The sequence below is a fragment of the Callithrix jacchus genome, chromosome 10 (genome assembly GCF_049354715.1).
Source record: "Callithrix jacchus isolate 240 chromosome 10, calJac240_pri, whole genome shotgun sequence".
Classification (NCBI taxonomy): Eukaryota; Metazoa; Chordata; class Mammalia; order Primates; family Cebidae; genus Callithrix; species Callithrix jacchus.
In genome coordinates, this window is record NC_133511.1 from 115,408,943 (window position 1) to 115,435,835 (window position 26,893).

A 26,893-nucleotide genomic window follows, 5' to 3' on the forward strand; every position below is an offset into this window, starting at 1 on the left:
CAGCTCTGGAGCTGTGGCTCTGGTATTTTTCCTAGGGGGAGAGGCAGGCTCTAAACAAAGAAATCCAAAGTCTTTCCATAAGGAACAAAGTTTGATACAGGATGTAGGGAAGTTCAAGTCTAAGGGTTCTCTCAAACAATGGCAGTTTCATTAGAAAGCAAGTAAGAGGCAGTGGGTGGCTTTATGATAGATACAAGCTAACCCATTGACCAACTAGTTTACTAGAGAGAATCAGGGAAAAGGATAGCTAACAAGAGCCCTCCTGGGGACAGAACAAACCTTAAACATGCATCTCAAAAATGAACCCTGCAAAGAAGTCCTAATTTAATTGTATTAGCTGTGGAGCAATTTATGTCCTAGGACATCGTCATAAACAATAGAGCAATCAGCTGACAATTAGTGAAGCCTTAGAGTTGGGAGTGGTCAAAGGAAGAAGCATCAGAAGAGAGTCCTGCTAAAATAACATTACTGACATCCTAGGTCAGCTGTGCATATGCCCAGTGTTGCACCCTCAGAGAAACAACATCAGAGGCTTTACAGTGTGAAGGAAACAGACTTCACTAAAATAGTCCAGCCAGACAATGTACAAACAGGCGTACAGTAATAACAAGTTTGGTGGCAGAAGGAGGGGACTGATAGCCAGAACTTCTACAATATATTATCGGAAGCATTTCTTTTCAACAGTAACAACAAGGAAACAGGAAAGTGTGATCTATATGCAGGATAAAAATCAGTCAACAGAAACTACTTGTGAGAGGGACAGATGTCAGACTTAACAAAGACTTCTAAGTAGCCATTATCGAAGTAAGGAAACCATGCTTACGGAAGTGAAAGAAGATAGGATTACAATATTTCACGATGCAGAGACTATTGATAAAGAGGTAGAAACTATAAAAAAGAATCAAGTAGACTTTGTGACATTAAAAAATTCAGTAACCGAAATAAAAAAAAAAATTACCAAAGAGGCTTACCAGTAGATTTGAACTGGCAGAAGGGAAAATAGAGCTTGAAGACAGGTCAGCAGAGATTATGAAATCCAAAGACAGAAGAATGAAGAAAAATGAGCAGAGTCTCAGAAGTATCTGAGGTGGCCATAATAATGTCAGATAAAATAAATTTTAAAATAAAAATGTTACTAGAGATAAAGAAGGACATTTTGTAATAATGAGAGGGTCAATCTATCAGGAAGACATAACAATTATAAATATACATGCAGCTATTAATAGCATGCCAAAATACATGAAACAAAACTGACAGAAATAAAAGAAGAGATGATAATTTGCTAATAGTCCTTGGAGACTTCAGTATATATCAGCAATAGATAGAACAAGTAGGCAGAAGATCAGTAGGAAACAGAAGATTTGACCACTATAAACCAACTAATTCTAACAGAATAGTGGCTACTCTAGCAGTAGCAGAATATAAATTCTTCTCAAGTACATATGAAACATTCTTCAGGATAGACCATATGCTAGACTATAAAAACAAACCTCAATACATTTAAAAGGATTGAAATGCTTCAAAGTATGTTCTTCAACTACCTGGAATGAAATGAGAAATCAACAACTGAATATAAGAAATACACAAACACATGGAAGTTAACACACTAAAAACCAGTGGGTTAAAGAAGAGTATCAGGAGAAGCTGAGTGCAGTACGTGCCTGTAGTCCCCGCTCCTTGGGAGGCTGAATTGGGAGAATCACTGGAGCTGAGGAGTTTGAGGTCAGTCTGGGCAACATAGTGAAACTCTGTCTCAAAAATAAGCAAACAAAAAACAAAACACACACACACAAAAACATTGAGATGAATAAAAACTAAGACAAAATACCCAGGCATGGTGGCTCATGCCTGTAATCCCGGCACTTTGGGAAGCCAAGGTGGGAGGATTGCTTGAGGTCAGGAGTTTAAGAACAGCCTAGGCAACTTAGCAAGACCTTGTTTCTACCAAAAACAAAAAAGTTTAGCTGGGCAATGGTGGGGCATGCCTGTAGTCCCAGCTACTCACGAGGCTGAGGTGGGAGGATTGCTTGAGCCCAAGAGATGAGGTTGCAGTGAGCTCTGATTGTACTACTGCATTCCAGCCTGGGAAACAGAATAAGAACCTGTCTAAAAAAAAAAAATTAAGAAAAAATATAGAGACGATCCAAGATGGTCGATCGCTAACATCCCGGGATTGCAGCTCTCAGTGAAGGCGCAGAGAACTAGAGGACGCCACACTTTCAGACAAATTCTGGTCGCTCACGGAGCAGAAAATCCCCAGTGGAGGAAACACACCTGTCGACTCTCCTGGCTCGCGCAGCGGTTCCGCCGGCACCTCGGCGCGCAGCTCTAGGAGCAGAGTAAACAGGTTTGGAGGACCGGCATGGGCCTCCAGCACAACACCAGAGCCCGGTGCATCGGCTGTGATGGCACCTTGGCATGGCAACGCTCAGCGCAGAGTAAATGAGACTGGTTCCCCTTCTGACCGAGGTTTGGAGCCCTGGGAAGGCAGAGTCGCCTACTACGACACAAGAAGGAAGCCAGACAGGAGAATCCTGGGCAGAAAAGCACCATCAGTTTTAACGCCGCTGCTCTGGCCCTGGGAACTAACAACCTGGACGCCCACTCAAGAGACCTAATCTGAAAGTTGGTAAATTCAAAGACGACAGGAGGATAAATTTACAATGATGGGAAGAAACCAGTGTAAAAAAGCTGAGAATACTCAAAGTCAGAACGCCTCTCCCTCTAAAGATGATCACAGTTCCACATCAACAATGGAACAAGGCTTGATGGAGAACGAGCGCATCCCAATGACATAATCACTTTTCAAGGAATGGATAATAACAAACTTTGGTGAGTTAAAAGAACATGTTGTAGCCCAACGTAAAGAAACTAGGAACTTTGAAAAAAGGTTTGATGAAATCCTATTGAGAATAGACAACTTAGAGAGGAGTATGAGTGAATTAATGGAACTGAAGAATACAATACAGGAACTCCGAGAAGTATGCACAGGTTTAAACACTCGAATTGTTCAAGCAGAAGAAGGGATATCAGAGGTCAAAGTCCAACTTAATGAAATAAAATGTGAAGAAAAGATTAGAGAAAAAAGGATAAAAAGGAATGAGCAAAGTCTCCAAGAAATGTGGGGACTATGTGAAAAGACCAAATTTACGTTTGATAGGTGTACCTGAATGCGACAGAGAGAATGAATCCAAGCTGGAAAATACCCTTCAGGATATTATTCAGGAAAATTTTCCTAAACTAGCAAAGCAGGTCAATATTCAACCCCAGGTAATACAGAGAACACCACAAAGATATTCCTCAAGAAGAGCAACCCCAAGGCACATAATCGTTAGATTCACCAGGGTTGAAATGAAGGAGAAAATACTAAGGGCAGCCAGAGAGAAAGGTCAGGTTACCCACAAAGGCAAGCCTATCAGACTTACAGCAGATCTCTCAGCAGAAACTCCAAGCCAGAAGAGAGTGGGGGCCAATATTCAACATCCTCAAAGAACAGAACCTTCAGCCCAGAATTTCATATCCAGCCAAACTAAACTTCACAACTGAAGGAAAAATAAAATCTTTTACGAACAAGCAAGAACTCAGAGATTTTATTACCACCAGGCCTGCTTTACAAGAGCTTCTGAAAGAAGCATTACACACAGAAAGAAACAACCAGTATTAGCCTTTCTAAAAATATACCAAAAAGTAAAGAGCACCAACATAAAGAAGAATTTACACCAATGAATGGATAAAACAGCCAGTTAACATCAAATGGCAGTAACCCTAAATTTAAATCGACTAAATCCCCCAATCAAAAGACACAGCCAAAACCCAACGGCATGTTACATCCAGACCTGTTTCACATGCAAGGATACACAAAGACTCAAAAACAGGATGGAGAAAGATTTACCAACCAAATGGAGAGCAAAAATAAATAAATAAATAAAAAGCAGGAGTTGCAAATCTCGTATCGGATAAAATAGATTTTAAAGCAACAAAGATACAGTGGTAAAAGGATCAATGCAACAACAAGAGCTAACAATCCTAACACCCAGATACATAAAGACTTAGACTCAATGAGACAGAAAATTAATAAGGATATCAAGGACTCAAACTCAGATCCGGAACAAGTAAACTTAATAAATATTTATAGAGCTCCCCACTTCAAATACACAAAATATACATTCTTGTCAATACCACATCACACCTACTCATAAGTTTAAATGAAACATTGATTGGTCATTATTAATACCCAATTTTTTTCAGAATAAAGCAATATTTCCGTTTACTCTCCCTCTTTTTCTTCCTCTTTCTTCCTCTCCTTTACTTATTTTTTTTTCTTTCCTTCTCTCAAAAAAAGAAATCAACTTGTAAACCTCTAGATCCAGGTTGGCAATGTCTCTCTCATTGCTTGATTTCCTTCCTTCCCTTCCCTCCCTCCCTCCCTCCCTCCCCCCTTCTTCCCTTCCTCTTCCTTCCTTCATCCCTTCCTTCCTCCCTACCGTCCTCCTTCCCTCCCTTCCAAAAAAAAAAGAAAAAATATAACTAAACTTACAGAATACAACTAAAGGTATAAAGGAAAATTTTTAGCTATAAATATTTCTTTTTTTTTTTTTTGAGGCAGAGTTTCACTCTTGTTACCCAGGCTGGAGTGCAATGGCGCAATTGCAACCTCCACCTCCTTGGTTCAGACAATTCTCCTGCCTCAGCCTCCTGAGTAGCTGGGTTAACAGGCACACGCCACCATGCCCAGCTAATTTTTTGTATTTTTAGTAGAGATGGGGTTTCACCATGTTAACCAGGATGATCTCGATCTCTTGATCTCATGATCCACCCGCCTCGGCCTCCCAAAGTGCTGGGATTACAGGCTTGAGCCACCACGCCCGGCCAGCTATAAATATTTCTATTATAAAAGAAGAATGATCTCAAAGCAATAAACTAAACTTCTACCTTAAGACACTAAAGAAAGAGAAGAGCAAACCAAACCTAAGGCAAGCAGGATAAAGGAAATAATAAAGATTGGAGTGGAAATTAATGAAATAGATAATAAAAAATATAGAGAAAAAAAATCAACAAACCCAAAAGCCAATTCCTTGAAAAGATCAACAAAATTAACAAACGTTTTAGCTAGACTGACCAAGAGAAAATGAGAAGACTCAAATTGCTAAAATCAGAAATGAAAAATGGACATCACTACTGACCTAATAGAAATAAAAAGGATTATAACATAATCCTATGAACAGTAATATGCCAATAAATTAGGTAATTTAGATAAAATGAATAAATCTTTGGAAAGAGGCAAATTATCAAAGGTAACTGATGAAGAAACAGAAAGTTTGAATAGATCTGTATCAAGTAAAAATATTGAACACGTAATATAAAGCTGCCAACAACAGTAACAAAAATTCAGGCCTAGATTTCTTCTCTGTTAAATTGTAGCAAACATTTAAAGAAGAATTAATAGAAATATTTACAAACTTTTCCAAAAAAAAAAGAAGGATGATGAACACTTTTCAGTTTATTCTATGAGGTCAGTATTATCCTGATACCAAAACGAGACAAAGACATAAACATAAAACTTCAGATCAGTATCCTCAAGAATATAAACCCTGGCTGGGTAGAATGGCTCACACCTATAATCCCGGCCCTTTAAGAAGCTGACGTGAGAGAACGGCTTTGAGCCTAGGAGTTCAAGGCCAGCCTGGACAACATAGTGAGACCCCCCACCTCTACCAAAAAGAAAAATTAGCTGGGTGTGGTGGTGCGTGCCTGTAGTCCCAGCTACTTGGAAGGCTGAAGTGGGAGAATCATTTGAGCTTGGGAAGTAGGGGCTGCAGGGAGCCATGATTTCACCACTGCACTCCAGCCTGGGTGACAGAGCAAGACCCTGTCTCAAGACCCTCCCCCAAACAAACAACCCAAACGAGAAGACAGACTCCCAAATCTTCAACAAAATACTAGTAAACAGTGTATATCAATATATAAAAATGCTTGTACACCATGAGCACGTTAGATGTATCCCAGTGATTTATTTATTTATTTATTTGGAGACAAAGCCTTGCTCTATCCTGGAGGCTGGAGTGCAGTGGCAAAATCTTGGCCTTTTACAAGTTCCACCATCTGAGTTCAAGCGATTCTCATGCCTCAGCCTCCTGAGTAACTGGGATTACAGGTGCCTGCCACTATGCCCGGCTAAATTTTGTATTTTTAGTAGCGACGGGGTTTTACCATGTTGGCTAGGCTGGTCTCAAACTTCTGACCTCAGGTGATCCTCCTACCTCGGCCTCCCAAAGTGCTGGAATTACAGGCGTGAGCCACCGCACTCGGCCATAGTGATTTATTATAAGGTTGGTTTAACATCTCAAAATCAACCAATAGAACCAAAAATAATAGGTATGTTCTCATAGATGCAGGAAAAAAATTTGCTGAAATTTAACATGCTCTCATGGTAAAAGCACTAAACAAACTAGGAATAGAAGAGAATTTTCTTAACATGATAAAGAACATCTAGAAAAATATTCACAGCTAACAGCATATTTCACAGTAAAAGACTAAATTCTTTTCCCCTAAAATCAGAAGAGAATGTCTGCTCTCACCACCTCTATCGTACTGGAGTTTTATCCAGGGCAATTTGGCCAAAACAGATAAACAAACACTCAGAATCCAAGTTGAAAAGGGAAAAGTAAAACCATCTCTGTTCACAAGCAGCATAATCTTGTATATGGAAAATCCTAAGGAACTGTTAGAACTGATAAATGAGCTTGGCAAGTTTGCAGGATGTAGAATATACAGGAATCAGTTGTATTTCTTCCATTCAATTGTTTGCTTTAACTGTATGGATTGTATGAATTATTTTTCTTTTATTATTTATTTATTTATTTTTGAGACCAGGTCTCACTCTGTTGACCAGGCTGGAGTGTAGTGGCATGATCACGGCTCACTGCAGCATCTGACTCCTGGTCTCAAGTGATCCTTCCATCTCAGCCTCCCAAGTAGCTGTGACTACAGGTGCGTGCCACCATGTCCAGCTATTTTTTTGGATTTTTTGTGGAGATGGGTTTCGCCATGTTTCCCGGGTTGGTTTCAAACTCCTAGGCTCAAGTAATCCACTCGCCTTGGCTTCCCAAAGTGTTGAGATTACAGGCATGAGTCATAGCACCTAGCCACTATTTTTTCTTTTGAAACAGAGTCCTGCTCCGTTGCCCGGGCTAGAGTCTCTGGAGTGCACGATCATGGCTTACTGCAATCTCAACCTTCTTGGGTTCAAGCGATCCTCTCTACTCAGCTTTCCAAGTAACTGGGACTATAGGCATGCACCACCTGCCTGTACTTTCGCTTTTTTTTTTAGAGAGATGGGGCTTTGCCATGTTGCCCAGGCTGATCTAGAAATCCTGGGCTCAAGGGATCCTCCTGCCTTGGCTTCCAAAGTGTTGGGATTACAGGTGTGAGCCACCATGCTTGGCTCATATTTTTTTCTTTTAAAGTTAAAAACATATTTAAAAAATAGAGACAGAGTCTTGCTTATTGCCCAGGATGATCATGAACTCCAGGCTGCAAGTGATCCTTCTGCCTTGGCCTCCCAAAGTGCTGGGATTATAGTTGTGAAACACTGTGCCTGGACTAGTATATGAATTATCTCAATAAAATTGTTAGAACTCAGCTGCATTTCTATACACTTACAATGACCATTTGGAAAATAAAGTTAAGAAAACAATTCAATTTATGATAGCCGCAAAAACACTTAAGAACAAATTTAACAAAAGTAAAGCAAAGTTTAATTTCTGAGAATCACAGAGCATTGTTGAAATAAATAAAAGACAATCTAAATAAATTAAAGACATCTCATGTTCATGAGTAGAAAGGTTTAATTTTTTTTTTTTTAGAATAGTCTTGCTCTCACCCAGGCTGCAGTGCAGTAGCACAATCTTGGCTCATTGCAACCTCCATTTCCCAGGTTCAAGCAATTCTACTGCCTCAGCCTACTGAGTAGCTGGGATTACAGGCACATGCCACCATGCGGCCATGCCCGGCTAATTTTTTGTGTTTTAGTAGAGAAGGGATTTCACTGTGTTGCCCAGGCTGGTCTCAAACTCCTAAGCTCAGGCAATCCACTCAGGCTGGAGTGCAATGGTGTGATCTTGGCTCCCTGCAACCTCTGCCTCCTGAGTTCAAGTGATTCTCCTGTCTCAGCCTCCAGAGTAGCTGGAATTACAGGTGCCTGCCACCACACCTGGCTAATTTTTTTTTTTTTTTTTTTTTTTTTAGTAGAGACGGGGTGTCACCATGTTGGCCAGGCTAGTTTTGAACTCCTGACCTCAGGTATTCCTCCCACCTCTGCCTCCCAAAGTGCTTGGATTACAGGCATGAGCCACTGCTCATGCTTAATATTTTTAAGATGGCAATACTCCCCAAATTGATCTTCAAATTCAACACAGTCCCTGTCAAAATTCAACCTGGCTTCTTAGCAAAAATGGAGAAGCTGATCCTAAAATCCTATGGGAATTCGAAGGATCTAGAATAGCCGCAACATTCTTGAAAAAGAAAAACAAAGTGGGAGGATTCATGCTTCCAAATTTCATTTTATTTCATTTAAAATTTTCATTACTATAAATCTACAGTAATTAAGACAGTATGGAAGTGGCTTAAGAATAGACATATAGCTCAATGGAATACAGTAAGCCCATATATTTATAGCCATCTATCTATGTATTTATTTAGAGATGGCGTCTTACTCTGTCTCCCAGGCTGGAGTGTAGTGGCGTGACCTCAGCTTACTGCAATCTCCACCTCCCAAGTTCAAGTGATTCTCCTGCCTCAGCCTTCCAAGTAGTTGGGATTACAGGTACGTGACACCACACCTGGCTAATTTTTGTATTTTTAATAGAGACAGGGTTTCACCATGTTGGTCAGGTTGGTCTCAAACTCCTGACCTCAAGTGATTCACCTGCCTCAGCCTCCCAAAGTTCTGGGACTACAGGTATGAGCCTCTGCATCCGGCCCCAAATGATTTTTGATGTGAAGAGAGAACAGACTTCCACAAATGGTGTGGAGACAACTGGATATCCAAATGTAAAATAATAAAATTTGATTTCTGCCTCACACTATATAAAAACATTCACTCCAAATGGATCAAAGACCTAAATGTAAGACCTAAAACCATACATCTGTTAGCAAAAAATATCGGGGGGTAAATCTTTATGATCTTAGATTTGGCAACAGATTTTTGGTTATGACATCCAAAGCATTAGAAACAAAGGAAAAAACAGATATCTTAGTGTGAGCTGCTATGACAAAGTGTCATTGTCTGAGTGGCTTAAATAACAGAAATCTACTGGCTTCTAGTTCTGGAGGCTAGAAATCTGAGATCAGGGGCCAGCATGGTTGCGTTCTCATGAAGGCTTTCTTCCTAACTTGCAGACCTTCTCACTGTGTCCTCACATAGTGAAGAGAGACAACGAGCAAGTTCTCTGGCGTCTCTTCTTATAAAGGCACTAATCCCATCCTGAGGGCATAACCATCATTACCTATTCTAAATCTAATCATCTCCCAAAGGCCCCATCTTCAAATAACATTACACTGGGGATTAGGACTTCAACAGATGAATTTTCCAGGTGGAGGGCACAATTCAGTCCATAGCAATAGATAAATTGCTATGATTTTTATAGACAAAAATCAAAGAACATTAACAAAAGAATGAAAAGAAAATCTATTTAATTGGAGAAATATTTGAAAATCATATATTTGTTAGAGGATTTTTATCTAGATTGTATAAGAACTCTTACAAGTCAATTAAAAAAAGACAAATAACCCAACTAATAATGAACACAGGATCTGAATAGACAGTTATTTCCAAAGAAGATATAGAAATGGCCTATAAGCACATGAAAAGGTGCTGAAGATTTTCATTATCAGGAATTTGCACATAAAAACCACAATGAGCTACCAGTTTGTATCAAGTAGGGTGGCTGTAATAATAAAAGACCAACAATAACAAGTGTTGGTGAGGATGTAGGGAAATTGAAGCCCTCATACCCTGTTGATGGAAATATAAAATGATGCAGCTGCTTTGGAAGACAGACTGACAATTTCTCAAAAGGTTAAACGTAGAGTTTCCCTATGGCCCAGCAATACCTCCCCTAGATAAATAACCAAGAGAACTGAAAATATATGTTTGTGCAAAAATTTGTACACAAATGTTAATAGCAGTATTGTTAACAATAGTTGAAAGGTAGAAACAATTTAAATATCTATTAACTGATAAATAAATGAATACAATGCAGTATATCTATATATCCGTACAATGGATTATTATTCAGCCATAAGAAGGAATGAAGTACTGATATGAGATACTTCATAGGTAAACTTAAAAAATTTTGTTAAGTGAAAGAAACCCATCTCTAACCCATATTTTGTGATTCCATTTATGTAAAATGTCAAAATAGGCAAATTATTATGGCAGGAAGTAGACTAGTGACTGTGAAGAACTGCAGGGTATAGAGGGATTGGTGGCAGATGGTGGCTAAAGAGCACAGGGTTTCTTTTTGGGATAATGAAAATTTTATTTTTTGATTCCCTATAAAGCTTAAGGTGGGTTTTTCCAATTCTGTGAAGAAAGTCATTGGTAGCCTGATGGGGATAGCATTTAATCTGTAAATTACTTTGGGCAGTATAGTCATTTTCACTATATTGATTCTTCCTAACCATGAGCATGGAATGTTTTTCTATCTGTTTGTGTCCTCTCTTATTTCCTTGAGCAGTGGTTTGTAGTTCTCCTTGAAGAGGTCCTTCACATCTCTTGTTAGTTGTATTCCTAGGTATTTTATTCTCTTTGTAGCAATTGTGAATGGGAATTCATTCATGATTTGGCTCTCTGTTTGTCTATTATTGGTGTATAGGAATGCTTGCAATTTTTGCACATTGATTTTGTATCCTGAGACTTTGCTGAAGTTGCTTATCAGCTTAAGGAGATTTTGGGCTAAGACAATGGGGTTTTCTAAATATACAATAATGTCACCTGCAAACAGGGGCAATTTGATGTCCTCTCTTCCTATTTGAATACCCTTTATTTCTTTTTCTTGCCTGATGGCCCTAGCCAGAACTTCCAATACTATGTTGAATAGAAGTGGTGAGAGAAGGCATCCTTGTGCCAGTTTTCAAAGGGAATGCTTCCAGTTTTTGCCCTTTCAGTATGATATTGGCTGTGGGTTTGTTGTAAATAGCTCATATTATTTTGAGATACGATCCATCAATATCTAGTTTATTGAGAGTTTAAAGAGCCTGCATAGCCAAGACAATCCTAAGCAAAAAACAAGAACAAAGACAACAATAACAACAAAAAGCTGGAGGCATCATGCTACGTGATTTCAAACTATATTACAAGGCTACTATAATCAAAACAGCATGGTACTTGTACCAAAACAGAGATATAGAGCAATGGAACAGAACAGAGGCCTCAGAAGGAATGTCACCCAACAACAGCCATCTGATCTTTGACAAACTTGACAAAAGCAAGCAATGGGGAAAGGATTCCCTATTTAATAAATGGTGTTGGGAAAACTGACTAGCCATATTCAGAAATCTGAAACTGGATCCCTTCCTTACACCTTATACAAAAATTAATTCTAGATGGATTAAAGATTTAAACATGAGGCCTAACAGCATAAGAACTCTAGAAGAAAACCTAGGCAATACCATTCAGGACATAGGCATAGGCAAGAACTTCATGACTAAAACCCCAAAAGCAATGGCAACAAAAGCCAAAATAGACAAATGGGATGTAATTAAGAGCTTCTGCACAGCAAAACAACAACAACAACAACAACAAAACTATCAATAGCATGAACTGGCAACCAACAGAATGGGAAAAAATTTTTGCAATCTACTCATCAGACAAAGGGCTAATATCCAGACTCTATGGAGAACTTAAACAAATTTACAAGAAAAAGCAAACAACCCTATCAAAAAGTGGGCAAAGGATATGAACAGACACTTTTCAAAAAGCACATTTACGCAGCCAACAAACATATGAAATAAAGCTCATCATCACAGGTCATTAGAGAAATGCAAATCAAAACCACATTGAGATACCACCTCATGCCAGTTAGAATGGAGATCATTAAAAAATCAGGAGACAACAGATGCTGGAGAGGATGTAGAGAAATAGGAATGCTTTTACACCATTTGGGGGAGTGTAAGTTAATTCAACCATTGTGGAAGACAGTGTGGCAATTCCTCAAGGATCTAGAAATAGAAATTCCATTTGACCCAGCTATCCCATTACTGGGTATATACCCAAAGGATTATAAATCATTCTCTTATAAAGACCCATGCACACTTATGATTATTGCGGCATTATTCACAATAGCAAAGACTTGGAACCAACTTAAATGACCATCAGTGATAGACTGGATAAAGAAAATGTGGCACATATACACTATGGGTTACTACGCAGCCATAAAAACCAATGAGTTTATGTACTTTGCCGGGACATGGATGAATCTGGAAACCATCATTCTCAGCAAACTGACACAAGAACAGAAAACCAAGCACTGAATATTGTCACTCATAAGTGGGTGTTGAACAATGAGAACACATGGACACAGGGAGGGGAATATCACACACTGGGGCTTGGGGGATGGGGGCTAGGGGAGGAATAGCAGGGGTTTGGGGGATTGGGGAGGGATAGCATTAGGAGAAATACCTAATGTAGATGACTGGTGGAGGATGCAGCAAACCGTTACTATGGCACATGTATACCTGTGTGACAAACCTGCATGATCTGCACATGTACCCCAGAACTTAAAGTATAATAAATTAAAGAAAAAATAAAATTTTCTAAAATCGATTGCGGTGATGGTTGCACAACTCTGTAAGTACACTAAAAATAATTAAACGGTATACTATATATATATATATTTTTTTTTTTTTTTTCCAAGCTAGCTGAGATTTTATTTTGGACCAAAAAAAAAAAAAAAAAAGCAATTGTTTTGCAGCTGGAGGCATGGGCAAGGGGGGTCCCCAGGCAGTAAACTCCCCACCAGTGGGCTGAGGGCTAGGGCTGAGCATCAGGTGGGTCTCCCATTCCCTGAGCTCCCCTGCACAGCAACCTCCCTCCTGGGCTCTGGGGCAGCCTCAGGAGGGGCAGGCTGGGAGGGGCTGTTGCAGCTGTTCACTTGGGCAGGACGTCAGAGGACTCGGACACCAGCTTCCCATCGCGGGTCTCAATCTTCTTCACAACCACAGCCTTGGTGGAACTGGTGCGGCTGATGGAGCTGGAGCCCATGACAGAGCCAAAGCTGGAGCCCAGGCCGTAGCTGAGGCCGGGGCTTGTGAGGCCCCCATAGGCAGAGCTCAGACCACCTGCATAGCCGCTGGTGGTCTTCGTGTGAATACTCATGTTCTGCATCCCGGACTCCAGCCGGCTCTCCTCGCCCTCCAGTAGCTTGCGGTAGGTGGCGATCTCGATGTCCAGGGCCAGTTTGACATTCATCAGCTCCTGGTACTCACACAACTGCTTCGCCATGTCCTGCTTGGCCCGCTGCAGGGCGGCCTCCAGCTCCTGCTGCTTGGTATGAGCATCCTTGAGTGCCTGATCCCCGCGCTGCTGAGCATCTACAATTGTGGCGTCCAGGGAAGCCCTCTGGCCTTTGAGGCCCTCGATCTCAGCCTGGAGCCGGCTGATGTTCTGGTTCATCTCGGAGATCTCAGTCTTCGTACGCCGCAGGTCATCCCCGTGCTTCCCAGCCAGCATCTGCAACTCCTCATACTTGATCTGGTATATGCTCTCCGCCTCAACCCGGCTGCGGTTGGCGATCTCCTCGTACTGCGCCTTGACCTCGGCAATGATGCCGTCCATGTCCAGAGAGCGGCTGTTGTCCACGGACAGCACCACAGACGTGTCAGAGATCTGGGACTGCAGCTCCCGGATCTCCTCTTCATACAGCTGCCTGAGGAATTTGATCTCGTCAGTCAGTCCTTCCAGGCGAGACTCCAGCTCTACCTTGTTCATGTAAGCTTCATCCACATCCTTCTTGATGAGGACAAATCCATTCTCCATCTCTGTACGCTTATTGATCTCTTCCTCATACTTGTTCTTGAAGTCCTCCACCAGCCCCTGCATGTTGCCAAGCTCCGCCTCCAGCTTCAGCTTCTCCTGGCCCAGAGTCTCCAGCTGCCCTTCAGGTTGTTGATGTAGTTCTCAAACATGTTGTCCATGTTGCTCCAAGCCGTTTTCTGCTGCTGCAGGAGGCTCCACTTGGTCTCCAGCATCTTGTTCTGCTGCTCCAGAACCGCACCTTGTTGATGAAGGAAGCAAACTTGTTGTTGAGGGTCTTGATCTGCTCCTTCTCCTGGGTACGCACGGCCTGGATGTTGGGGTTTACATCCACCTTAATGGGGTTCAGCAGGCTCTGGTTGATGGTGACGGCGGTGATGCCTCCCATGCCTATGCCGCTGGCCCCAAAATAGCCTGCACCCAGGCCACCCCGGAAGCCACTACTGCTCACTCGGGAGAAGCTCAAGCGGGCACTGGGCCCACTCGTTAAGGAGCGGCTGCTGAAGGCCCCGGGGCCAGAGGTGGACACCTTGTAGGACTTCTGGGTCACCCTGGTGGACATGGTGGAGGCAGGAGTGGAGGCAGGCGGGCTGAACTAGGGAGAGATTCCAGAAGGAGCGGAGAAGCTGCTTCTATTTTTATATATTTTTTGAGACAGAGTTTTGCTCTTGTGCCCAGGCTGGAGTGCAGTGGTGCTATCTCAGCTCACTGTAACCTCTGCCTCCCGGGCTCAAGTGATTATCATGCCTCAGCGTCCCGAGTAGCTGGGATTACAGGTGCCCACCACCACGTCCAGCTAATTTTTGTATTTTAAGTAGAGATAGTGTTTCACCATGTTGGCCAGGCTGGTCTCAAACTCCTGAACTCAGGTGATCCACCGGCCTTAGCCTCTCAATTATATACTTTACATGAGTGAATTTTATGGTATGTGAATTGTATCTAAATAAAGCTGTTATAAGTAAATGTTTTTATAATTGTTTATATTTATGAGATATGGAGATAGGTGAAGATGAACAAAAATTAATCAATCAAAATGCAGATAGTCATTAGCTTTTATGTGACTGTCTTTTCCATATATTATACATAAACACTTTTAAACTTCTTTTCTATACTGAATTTTGACTTTCTTATTTTAGAAGACAAATAACTATTTCAAGTTACATTATGTTACTGCCGTCTGCCAGCCAATAGTTTCATTTTAGCAGTGTTGCCTTCTGAATGTGGCAATGTCTATACAGTAACTTGAACATTTCGTTGCATATTTGCCCTTGTTTATAAAAGTGTAGTGGAAAATGGAAAAATAAAATGCTGACGTTAATGATTTTTCAATTGCATCAAAGGAAGTTATCATTGAGCATGCTGGAAACAGTAAATTGTGATGCTTATTGAATTTAAGCAGATCTGACAACCATGTTCAATTTTAAAAGAAAAAAATCAAACTTAAAACACATGTACAAAATGTTATAAATACATTGGCAAAGCTTGTGGCTAAAAATAAGGTTCAGTGATGGAACAAATGTGTGGATCTTTACAATTAGGTGTAGCAGAATATTATTTTGATATATCAGTTTTTTTTCCAGATAATATATATTTTTTTAACCCGGGGGTCCTTCCCAGTTCAAACTTGACCTCTTGGCAGCCACGCCTCAGGATAGGGTTGTTGCAGCATAGTGCAGGTACCAAAGAAGGCAATCCTTGGCTTTTGGGGTTTAAAATATGTTTTGGAAACTCAAGGCAGAGATAAAACCTTTGTGATTAAAAAGCGTTTGAACTTCAAACGCTAGAACCATCCTGAGAATAAATTTGGAAAATAACCCAGAGAATAAACCCAGGCATCAGCCACAGACATATAAGAATCCGTGATCAGTCAGAGCCAGTTTTTTCAGTGCCTGCTTTTCTCTTTAAGACTAGAAAAAAATTCCTTAGACTTGTAAAGTGAAGACAGTCAGTGGAGAAGTGAGCTTTGAGTCTGTTGAATTTTGAGGGAGGAATCCAGTGGCCCACCTGCTAGAGCTTCTGTACCTTTTGAAGTGTAGGCATTGAGAGAAATGTTTGTGTGGCAGGCCCAGGCAGAGAGGGTCTGAGACAATATTCCTGTGGACCCAGAGCGGCATGGGAGAGTGGATGGATGTGTCCACTGGCCCCTGAGAGGGAAAAAGGAGTAGCTGAGAGCTTGGAGAGGCTTTCCTTTTGGGACATGGAGTCATAAACATGATCTTCATGGTTTGGCAATTGGAAACCAAATGGGAATAAAGATGTTACCGTAAATGCCAATATGCAGGTATCTCTCTCTGTCCCGGCCTCTTATTCCTTGGTACTTTATGAATGCTGAGAGAAGGAATTTTTGTCCATTCAGTTGTAGCATGACCATTAGAAACAGATAAATTCAGCCAGGTGTGGTGGCTCACACCTATAATTCCTGCAGTTTGGGATGTCAAGGTGGGTGGATCACCTGAGGTCAGGGTTCAAAACCAGCCTGGCCAACATCGTGAAACCCCGTCTCTACTAAAAAAATATGAAAATTAGCCGGGCATGGTGGTAGGCACCTGTAGTCCTAGCTACTCTGGAGGCTGAGACAGGAGAATTGCTTGAACCCAGGAGGTGGAAGTTGCAGGCAGCCAAGATTGCACCATTGCACTCCAGCCTGGGTGACAAGAGTGAAACTCCATCTCAAAAAAAAAAAGAGAAATGGGTAAATTCACTGGAGTCAGTTCATTTACTGTCTTGGGGCAAAGACTCAGATAGTGGGCCTTATTCCTTTGCTACTGAGAAGAAAGATGGAGCCTGGGTCTCAAGCCCACTTTGCTGTACCTTTGTCACATGGTACTGTATGCTTGTCAGCCAGAAGGAGGTTGAGGGACTTTTAAAAATATATATTTTTTTCATACTTTAATTTCTGGGGTACATGTGCAGATGTTTCAGGATTGTTACATAGGTATACACACGCCATGGTGGTTTGCTGCCTCCGTCGCCCCGTTACCTACAGTAGGTATTTCTCCCATTGTTATTCCTCCCCAATCTCCCCACCCGCTGCTATCCCTCCCCAGCCCCTTTGCAGTCTGAGAATGAGTGTCTGTGAGTGAGTCAGTACCCACATTCTTAACTCCAAGTCATTGAAGTTTCTTTTTCCCAGAAGACAAAGGTTAAATGTTGCACTTCACAAAACTAACTGAAGCTCTGTTTACTGATACAGACCAACAGATGTAAAAAAGAAAGAAAAAAAAGATAGCGGGCCTTATTATAACATTATGGTGAAAATAGCCCTGAATTTTTAGTCTAAATATCTGGGGTTGGTTTCAGTTCTTTGTCATCTTTGTGGTCTTCATGTTTGTTTCTGTCTTTATATATATTTTAAAATAAAACATTATTAAAACCATATATTTCAAAAATATTTTTTCTTTTCTTTTTTAAACATTTTATAATAGAGATGGGGTTTCACCATGTTGCCCAGGCTGGTCTTGAACTCCTGGGCTCAAGCAGTCTATTTGCCTTGGACTTCCAAAGCGTTGGGATTACAGCCACCGTGCCTGGTCCCCAAATATTATTAGATTATAAAATATATGATACATGCAAAAGCGTATTAAAACCTGTAGCATTTAAAGAATATTGCTAAAATAAACACCCATTTTTGTACCATCCACCTTAGAAATATAAGTTTACAAATGTCTTTTTTTTTTTTTTTTGAGAGAGAATCTCACTCAGTTGCCCAGGCTGGAGTGCAGAATCAAGCGATCCTCCTTCCTCAGCCTTCCAGTAGCTGAGATTACAGGTGCATGCTACCATGCCTGGCTAATTCTTTGTATTTTTAGTAGAGAAGGGGTTTCACCATGTTGGCCAGCCTGGTCTTGAACTCCTGACCTCAAGTAATCCACCTGCCTCGGCCTCCCAAAGTCCTGGGATTAGAGGTGTGAGCCACGTGAGCCACCGTGTCCAGCCACAAATATCTTTAATATCTTATGAGTCATCTGGGGATCATTTAAAAGTGTGGATTCTAATCCAGTAGGTGTGTGGAAGAGCCTGGTAGTCTGTGTTTCTAACAGGCTCCCAGGTGACACAGAACCAGTGGGCCAAGGATCCCGTGTGGAGTAGCATGATCTGAGACGGCTCCTGTGTGCATCTCCTAATTCTGCCCCTTTTCTCTCCATAAGAGGTAGACACTAGCCTAATTTTGTGTCAATTATTCCTTGTTTTATTTTAAATAGTTATCTGTAAATACTGTTTTAAACATAACTGTTTAGTTTTGCCTATTTTAAAATTTTATATAAATGAACTTATACATGTGCATTCTCTGTGACTTGTTTATTTTATTCAACCTTGTGTTTTAGAGCCACATTCATGTTGATGCAGAAACCTATAGTTTATTTGTTTTTGCCAATCTTTAGTTTCTGTTGTATGACTAGGCGCTATTTTTTTTTTTTTTTTTTTTTTGAGATGGAGTTTCGTGCTGTTGCCCAGGCTAGAGTGTAGTGGTGGGATCTTGGCTCACTGCAACCTCTGCCTCCTGGGTTCGAGCAATTCTGCCTCAGCACCCGCCTAGTAGCTGAGTTTATAGCTGCCTGCCACCACACCCAGCTACTTTTTGTATTTTTAGAAGAGATGGGGTTTTGCTAGGCTGACCAGGATGGTCTCAAACTTCCAACCTTAGGTGATCGACCAGCCTGGGCCTCCCAAAGTGCTGGGGCATAAGCCACAGTGCCTGGCCATGAACAGGCCTTATTTTATGCACGAATTTCTATTGTTGATGAACATTTGTGTTGCTTTCACTTTTTTGCTAGGACAAATTTCTGGTACATGTTTTACAGTGCAAATGTGCCAGAATTTCTTTAGATTATATGCCTACTAATAGAACTGCAGGATCATAGTGTATATATATCTTCCACTTTTATTTTGATGCTAAATTGTTGTTGAAAGTGGTCAATCCAATTCACACTCGCCCCCCATTCCAAGTCTACTAACACTGGGATGGTCAGATGTTTTTGCAGATTAGGTGGGTATAAAAGTACATCTGGGCATGGAGTCAACCTGGGTATTCTACAACAGGTGAATGGATAAAGAAAATTAGTATATGTACATAATGGAATACTACTCAGCCATAAAAAAGAATGAAATCCTGTTATTCCTGGCAACATGGATGGAACTGGAGGACTTTATGTTAAGTGAAATAAGCCAGGCACAGATAATTACACACCATATGTTCTCACTCATATGTGGAAGCTAAAAAAAGTAGACCTCATAGGAGTAAAAAGTAGAACAGAAGACACTAGAGGCTTGGACAGGTCGGGGGAAGGGAGGGATAGGGAGAGATTCATTAAAGGCTACAAAGTTACAGCTAGGTAGGAGAAATACATACTAGTGTTCTTTACCACTGTAGGATGACTATAGTTAACAATAGTATGTAGTTTCAAATAGCTAAAAGGAGGATATTGAATGTTCTCAACACAAAGAAATGATAAATGAGATGATGGATAAGCTAATTACCCTGATCTGATCACTATATATTATGTGTATCAAAACATCACCACGTGCCCCCATTAATATGTACAATTGTTATTCGTCAAAAAATTAAACAAAAACAAACCACATGCTTACCAACGAACAAGAAAGTGTATCTTGAGATTTTCAATTATTTTCGAAAAATGAGAGTTTTCATATTTATTAGCCAGCCAGGTCCTCACACCTTTACTAGCCGTGAGAACTCATATGAACTGCTGAACTCCTTCGCCACTATCAAAATTACTCAGTTTACTTTTAGATATCACTTTGGCCAGTTTTGCTGGGGATAGTCACTATCCACATAGTGACCTATTCCTTTCTATCATCCCACTTCCCACATCAGGTAACATGATGACTGTGTTAATGCTGATTCTCATCCTAATGCTCATCTTAATGTAGATCACATGCAATGGTGAAAGAGGATCAGGGAAGAGGACACATTGTTATTTTCTCACTTCTTGGTCTTTGCTATGCTTTTCCTTCTGCTAAGAACACTTCCCTTGCCTGAACTGTGAGCTCTGGGAGGAGAATGTGTACTTTGTTTACTCTTGAATTTGGGGCTGGATTGAATCATATGGTTCACAGCTTCTCATTTCACATGCATGTGAATCATATGGGGATCATGTTAAAATGCAGGTTCTTTTTTTTTTTTTTTTTTTTTTTAGACAGAGTCTCACTCTGTTGCCTATGCTGGAGTGCAGTGGTTGAAATCTTGGCTCACTGCAACCTTTGCTTCCCATGGTCAAGTGATTCTCCTGCCTCAGACTCCCGAGTAGCTGAGATTACAGGTGCCTGCCAGCATGCCTGGATAATTTGTTCTTTTTTTGTATTTTTAGTAGAGACAGGCTTTCATCATGTTGGACAGGCTGGTCTTGAACTCTTGAACTCTGATGATCTGCCCACCTTGGCATCCCAAAGTGCTGGGATAATAGGCACGAGCCGCTGGACCCAGCTAAAATGCAAATTTTTATTCAGCAGGTCAGGAGTGGGGCTCCATATTCTACATTTGAAAGTTCCCAGGTGATGACAGTGCTGCTAGTCCAAGGAAAACAAGCATGTGGATACCCACTCACTCATTTATTGAACAGATGTTTGTTGAGTGCCTGCCATGTGCTAGGCATTGTTCTAGACATAGAATTTACAACAGTGGATGGGGCAGGATAATAATTGACCACTCTCAGATTGAAAGTCTGTAAGTATTTATTTAATATTGATATAGTTGGGGCGGATAGCAACTGATAGTCTATTAGTTAAAATTGTAGAGTTGAGGCACATAATATGCAAATTCAACTTTTATATTTTTTTAAATTGCATTTTAGGTTTTGGGGTACATGTGAAGAACATGGAAGATAGTTGCATAGGTACACATGTGGCAGTGTGATTTAACTTTTGTGTTTTTATATGATTTTCATGTTTTCCAATGCGTTTTTGTTTTGTAGTGACTTCTTTCTTTATGAGAGTATGTGTTTGTGTGTGTACCACTTCTTGGGTGATAGATTATGGCGTTAAACTTAGCCAGTGATGTTTTAGTACTTCTTACAGATGATGGTCTAATCAAATGTCCAGCTGGCCAGTAACACACGAATCTATTTGTTTACCAAATCTCATTTCATTTTCCTCTCTCTGGGTGAAAAAAGGACTACATTTCCCAGCCTGCTTTGCCGTCTATCACAGCCATAAGACTGGTTTCAGGCCAGTGGTGCATGAGTCAAAGTGATGTGAGCCAACCTCAGGCCACGTCCTTAAAAATGCTGTATGACCTTGACCATTTCCCCCACCATTAAGGTCTTGGAGGGCAAAGGGTGAGACGGCAGGATTGCAAGGAGAGAGGGGCTCAGATATGGAGTCACTGGATGGATACATTTTCTTGAGAGTCACTTGACGTGTCTCAAATTTAGCATAGGTGAAAATCTGCGTGGTATGAAGTCACTGACATTTGGGGTTTGTTTGTAACTATGGCATAGCAAACTGCCTAATAGATTTCTGACTGTCCAGCTAGGGCCTACCACATAGTGTGTAGTTGCCATGTAAATATTTTCCCAGATGGATGAATTAACTTTTACTAAATCTCTTTACCATAAGGTTCTAGTCCTGGCTTCAACCGAATGTACTAAACATTTAGTTTATAAGTTAAAAGTAGGTGGAGCATAGGAGGAATTTAGTAAAGATTTGCTGAATGAAAGAAGACAAAAGTGAAAAATTTTCACACTCAGCTTCCTGGAAAGGATTTTTAAATTGTTCATTTTTAGAATGTTAGAGTAGGTAGTTAGGGAGACATGTTCAGGGAAGGACAGGCTTCCTACCTCCAGGAATGTCAGGGAACCATCAAGTAATGGTCAGGTGGTTGTCATACTGTCTCTCTAAAGTAGTAACCGGTCGCAGTCAGTGCCAGGGACAGTCTTCCAATAGATAGAAAACACCAGGGCTGGGCGCAGTGGTTCACGCCTGTAGTCCCAACAATTTGGGAGGCTGAGATGAATGGATCACTTGAGGTCAGGAGTCTGAGACCAGCCTAACCAACATAGCAAAAGACCAACTCTACTAAAAATACAAAAATTAGCTGGATGTGGTGGCATGCACTTATAATCCCAGCTACTCAGGAGGCTGAGGCAAGAGAATCGCTTGAACCCAGGAGGTGGAGGTTGCAGTGAGTCAAGATCATGCCACTGCACTCTGGCCTGGGTGACAGAGTGAGACTCCATCTCAAAAACCAAACAAACACACAAACAAACACCACCTGCAGCAGCTTCTCAATAAGATCTCAGGAGTTGGGTGAGTGTGCTCAAGCATGCACGCTAAAAGGCAAAATGGTAAAGTTTAACTGGTGTATAGTCTTCTAGGAAACCTCAATGGGTAAGGGAAAAATGCCTCAAGTTAGTATGCCTACAATTTTAGTAAACACACTGTGCATGGGGCCCCTCCCAAGCGCTGGCAGGCCACTGCGCATGTGCACAACCCACCCCATGGGAAGAATCAAGGGAGGTGAAAAGAAGACCCAGAACCATGGCAATGTATAACACCCCAAGTCAAGAGTTGATCAAGGCACCTGGATCTCACAAGTTGCTCACTTGACCCTCTTTGAAGTTTACTTCCTTTCATTCCTGCTCTAAAACTTGTCTCAATCTCTCCCTCTTCCTTAAACCTCAGCTGAATTCTTTCCTCCAAGGAGGCAAGGATTGAATTTGCTGTATGGATTCATCACTAGTAACAAGAATAAAGTATCAAAATTAAACATACTCATTAGGTTGGGTGCAGTGGCTCACTCCTGTAATCCTAGCACTTTGGGAGGCTGAGGCAAGCATATCACCTGAGGTCAGGAGTTCAAGACCAGCCTGGCCAACATGGTGAAACCCTGTCTTTACTAAAAATACAAAATTAGCCAGATGTGGTGGCCTGCACCTGTAATGCTAGCTACTAAAGAGGCTGAGGCAGGAGAATCACTTGAACCCAGGAGGCAAAGGTTGCAGTGAGCTGAGATAGCACCCTTGCATTCCAGCCTGGGCAAAAAGAGTGAAACTGTCACAGCTTCTCAAAAAAAAAAAGAAAAAGCTCATTAAGAAAGTTTTGGAAAATTTTCGAGAAAAATAGTAAAACCTTTTTCCTCCTCTAAAACTATAATTTACATTTTTGTGTGTTTTTAGGCCTCTTGTTTCTGTTAGATGATTGTGATTACACTCTGATGTTCTGGCCTGCTATTTTCTGTTATTACATAGTCTTCACAAGCATAATTTGTAATGGTTGGTGTCATAATTCATCTAGGAAATAAGTTATTTAATCCTTTTTCTCTTTTGAGATTTTAGGTGGTTTCCAATTTTTCATTTTCACGTATGATGCTGTGATAGACCTATTCATATAGTAAGATTTTCTGTATTTACAATAATTGTCTTAAGGTATATCTGAATAAAGAGCTTTTTAATAATCCAAAAATCTCAGGCTGAAACCAACTCCATTCAGATAGGACTTTGCATTGGTTTAAGAGTATGCTTTCTAGTCTAGTGCTCAACCCTGAATTAGGTCTTTAAGTTCAGCTTCATCGTTCGTGTGATTCTATAAAACACATATACTCACCATATGACATGTACACTTAAAGATAGTCAGGTCAAACATAAACATTAAAAAAATCAGTTTCCCAAAGCACGGTATCTAATGTAATGATGTAACTGCCTAATCATCATACACGTTCCCCTGCTGCCAAACCCTTGAGAACTAGGAGACACACATACACACATCTGGCTAAGATATGGACGTACAAGGAAGGGTCTCTCTGGATCCTGAGGTTATAACAGAACAGTTCAGCAAAATGTGGTTGCCATAAGAAATAAGGACATCTCTATCCTGGTCATCTCTCTTTTTAAAACAGGAAAAGAGAACCAAGTCACTTGTTGCCCACTCCCAGTTCCCTAAATCAGGGGCAAAACAGAGATGACGGTGTTGCACCTTGTCTGATGTTTCCTGGAAGTTACAATAAGCCACCAATAAAGACTCAACCTATGGCCGTGGTGTAATTGAACTATCTGTGGTTGTGATGTGGAGTCCCCAATTTTAGATACTCACCCTCTCACTAATGGCATGACTGTAGGTAATTCATTAATTTTTTTCTGAGCCATGCATGAATCTTTCATTTGTAAAATGGGATGATTTTAATAAAGGCTACCTCACAATATGGTGGTAAGAATTTAATATGATAATGGGTAAGAAGATGCTTTATAAACTAATACTCTGTAGAAGACATATTGGCTGTTTCTCCTTTACTTTTGCTCTCTTCTTCAAAAGAATTAACCTAACCAAGAGTAGGGCTGCTCTTGGTTAGGTTAATTCATAGTGTGATTTGGAAGATGCTATACCTTTCTCATTCCAACAAACCACCTTGCAGGGCTCAGCCAGGAAAGATGTTGACCTGAAGCTTCCTCTGCAGGGCGCCCTTCACCTCCTTGTTGCGGAGGCTATAGATGAAGGGATTGAGCATGGGAATTATGATGGTGTAGAAGACAGACACTACTTGGCCATTGGTATTGCTGGTAGATCCATGGGGCTGGACATAGGTGAAAACCACGGTACCATAGAAAATAGCAATGGCTAGAAAGTGGGAGGCACAAGTGGAGAGGGCCTTCTCTCTTCCCGCTACTGAGCGCATCCTCCCAATGGCCACCAAGACCAAGCAGTAGGAGGTGAGAATGACTGCAGCAGGCAGAAGGGTGACTAAAGCAGAAAAGACATAGAGGACCACTCTTGCTATGTCTGTGTTGGCACAAGCCAGGTGGAGAAGGGGTGGTATGTCACAGTAGTAGTGTGTTAGCTGGTTGGGCCCACAGAAAGGCAGAGCAAAGACATTTCCAGTCTGGATAGCAGAATTGGCTCCACCAAATGCATAGGAAGCAGCTACTAGCTGGAGACAGGTCCCCCTGGTCATGATAGAACCATAATGGAGGGGTTGGCAGATGGCCATGAAGCGGCCATAGGCCATAGAGGCCAGCAGGAAGCTTTCAGCTGTCACATGTACTACAAAGAAGGCGAGCTGTACCACACAGCCCTCAAAAGAGATGGACTTGTCAGAGACCAGGAAGTTGATCAAGAGCTTGGGTGTGACCACGGAAGAGTAACAAATATCAAGAAAAAAGAGGACACTGAGGAAGAAATACATTGGGCTTTGGAGATTGGAGTCTGTGAAGATGAGTGCCATCATTCCCAAGTTGCCCACCACTGTTATGGCATAGATGAGCAGGATGGCTCCGAAGAGAAGCTCCTGGAGGTCTGGATAATTTGAGAATCCCTGCAAGATGAATTTGGTGACGGGGGTGTGATTGCCACTGGCAAGGGCTAGTTCTGTAGGTGTCATCTGCAGAGGTGACAATTGACAATCACTCAAACAGTATTGCTTGAGCATGTCCACTTCTGTGCAAGGTACAATGAGAAAGAACACAGTTTTAGTCTGTTTTGTGTTGCTATTAAGGAATACCTGAAACTGGGTAATTTATAAAGAAAAATTTATTCAGCTCCTGATTCTGCAGGTTGTGCAAACACAGTACCAGCATCTATTCTGGTTAGGAACTCAGGAGGGTTTTACTCATGGTGAAAGGTGAAGGGGAGGCAGCCATGTCACATGGTGAGAAAGGGAGCAAAAGAGAGGACAGGAGATGCCAGCCTCCTTTAAACAACCAGCTCTTGCATGGACTAACAGAGCAAGAACTCACTCCTTACCATGGAGGGGGCACTAAGCCATTCACGAGGGATCTTCCTCCATGACCCAAACACCCCTCCAGGCCCCACCTCCAACATTGGGGAGATTTGGAGGGGACAAACATCTAAACTATAGCATTCTTCCTCTGGACCCCCAAATCTCATGTTCTTCTCCTGTTGCAAAATACAATCATGCCTTCCCAATAGTCCTCCAAAGTCTTAACTTATACCTGCATTAGCTGAAAAGTCCAAAGTCTGAAGTCTCATCTGAGATTCAAGGCAAGTTCCTTCCACCTATGGGCCTGTAAAATTAAAAAAATGTTACTTACTTCCAAGATACATTAGTGCTATGGGCATTGGGTAAACATTTCATTCCAAAAGGGAGAAATTGGTCAAAAGAACGGGGTAACAGGTCTCACACAAGTCCAAAACCCAGCAAGGCAGACATAAACTTAAAGCCCCACAATAATCCTTGACTCTCTGTCCTGCATCCTAGACACACTGGTGAAAGGGGTGGGCTCCCAGGGCCTTCTGAAGCTGCTGGGTGTGGCCCACATGGCTGTTCTCATGGGTTAGAGCGGCTTTTTCATGCTGGGGTTGCAAGCTGATAGTGGCTTATCCTGGAATCTGGAGGGCAGTGGCTCTGTTCCTGCAGCTCCACTGGGCTGGGCCCTGGTAGGGACTTTGTGTGGGGGTCCCAAGACCATTTTCCCCCTCAGCACTGCCCTACTAGAGCCTTTCTTCAGTTTGCTGTAATCCACATTCACTGAGTAGGATTTGTATTGGTCACTGGGACTCAGTTTGTTCCAGGGTTCTGGATCTGGCCCAACGAACATCTGGACTGAAAAATGCCAGACACAAGACGTGACATGCTGCTCCAGTACTCCCAGCTCCAATAAACATGAAGCAGGAATTCAAACTCGGATGCTTCTTGGCTTGACTGAGGGTCTGATGGGGCATGTCTTCAGCAGAAGCCTCTGATTTGAAAGGAGAGAACAAGCCTAGCTACTAGGCTCTGGACTAAGCAGTATTTCTATTTACTTTTTCAATACTTAGTTATCATATTATATTTTGGTGTGGTATTCTGGAAGTTTGCATATGCTGATGAAATGCCTTCCCATGGGATTCAGCATGGGGCTGGGCACGGTGGCTCATGCCTGTAATCCCAGCACTTTGAGAGACTGAGGC

At 41.5% G+C, this 26,893-nt stretch overlaps 2 protein-coding genes and 1 pseudogene across 2 annotated transcripts; all 3 read right to left on the reverse strand.

The window, feature by feature from the left end:
• Window positions 1–13,067: 13,067 nt before the first annotated feature.
• Window positions 13,068–14,670, reverse strand: LOC100390420 (keratin, type II cytoskeletal 8 pseudogene; annotated as a pseudogene).
• Window positions 14,671–24,375: 9,705 nt separating this feature from the next.
• LOC100390659 (olfactory receptor 5AP2-like) lies at window positions 24,376–25,364 on the reverse strand. The gene has a single exon (XM_002755299.4). The coding sequence runs from the start codon at window positions 25,362–25,364 to the stop codon at window positions 24,405–24,407; it is 960 nt and encodes a 319-aa protein (XP_002755345.4). The 3' UTR covers window positions 24,376–24,404.
• Window positions 25,365–26,277: 913 nt separating this feature from the next.
• LOC144577925 (cytochrome c oxidase subunit NDUFA4) lies at window positions 26,278–26,665 on the reverse strand. Its single transcript, XM_078339143.1, is given in 2 exon segments — window positions 26,278–26,524; window positions 26,526–26,665. Coding segments are annotated over 2 exon segments (387 nt in total).
• Window positions 26,666–26,893: the final 228 nt, after the last annotated feature.

What these genes read in the sequence shown, in the direction of transcription:
- LOC100390659 (XM_002755299.4), bottom strand. Translation starts at nt 25,364, where the DNA reads ATGACACCTACAGAACTAGCCCTTGCCAGTGGCAATCACACCCCCGTC.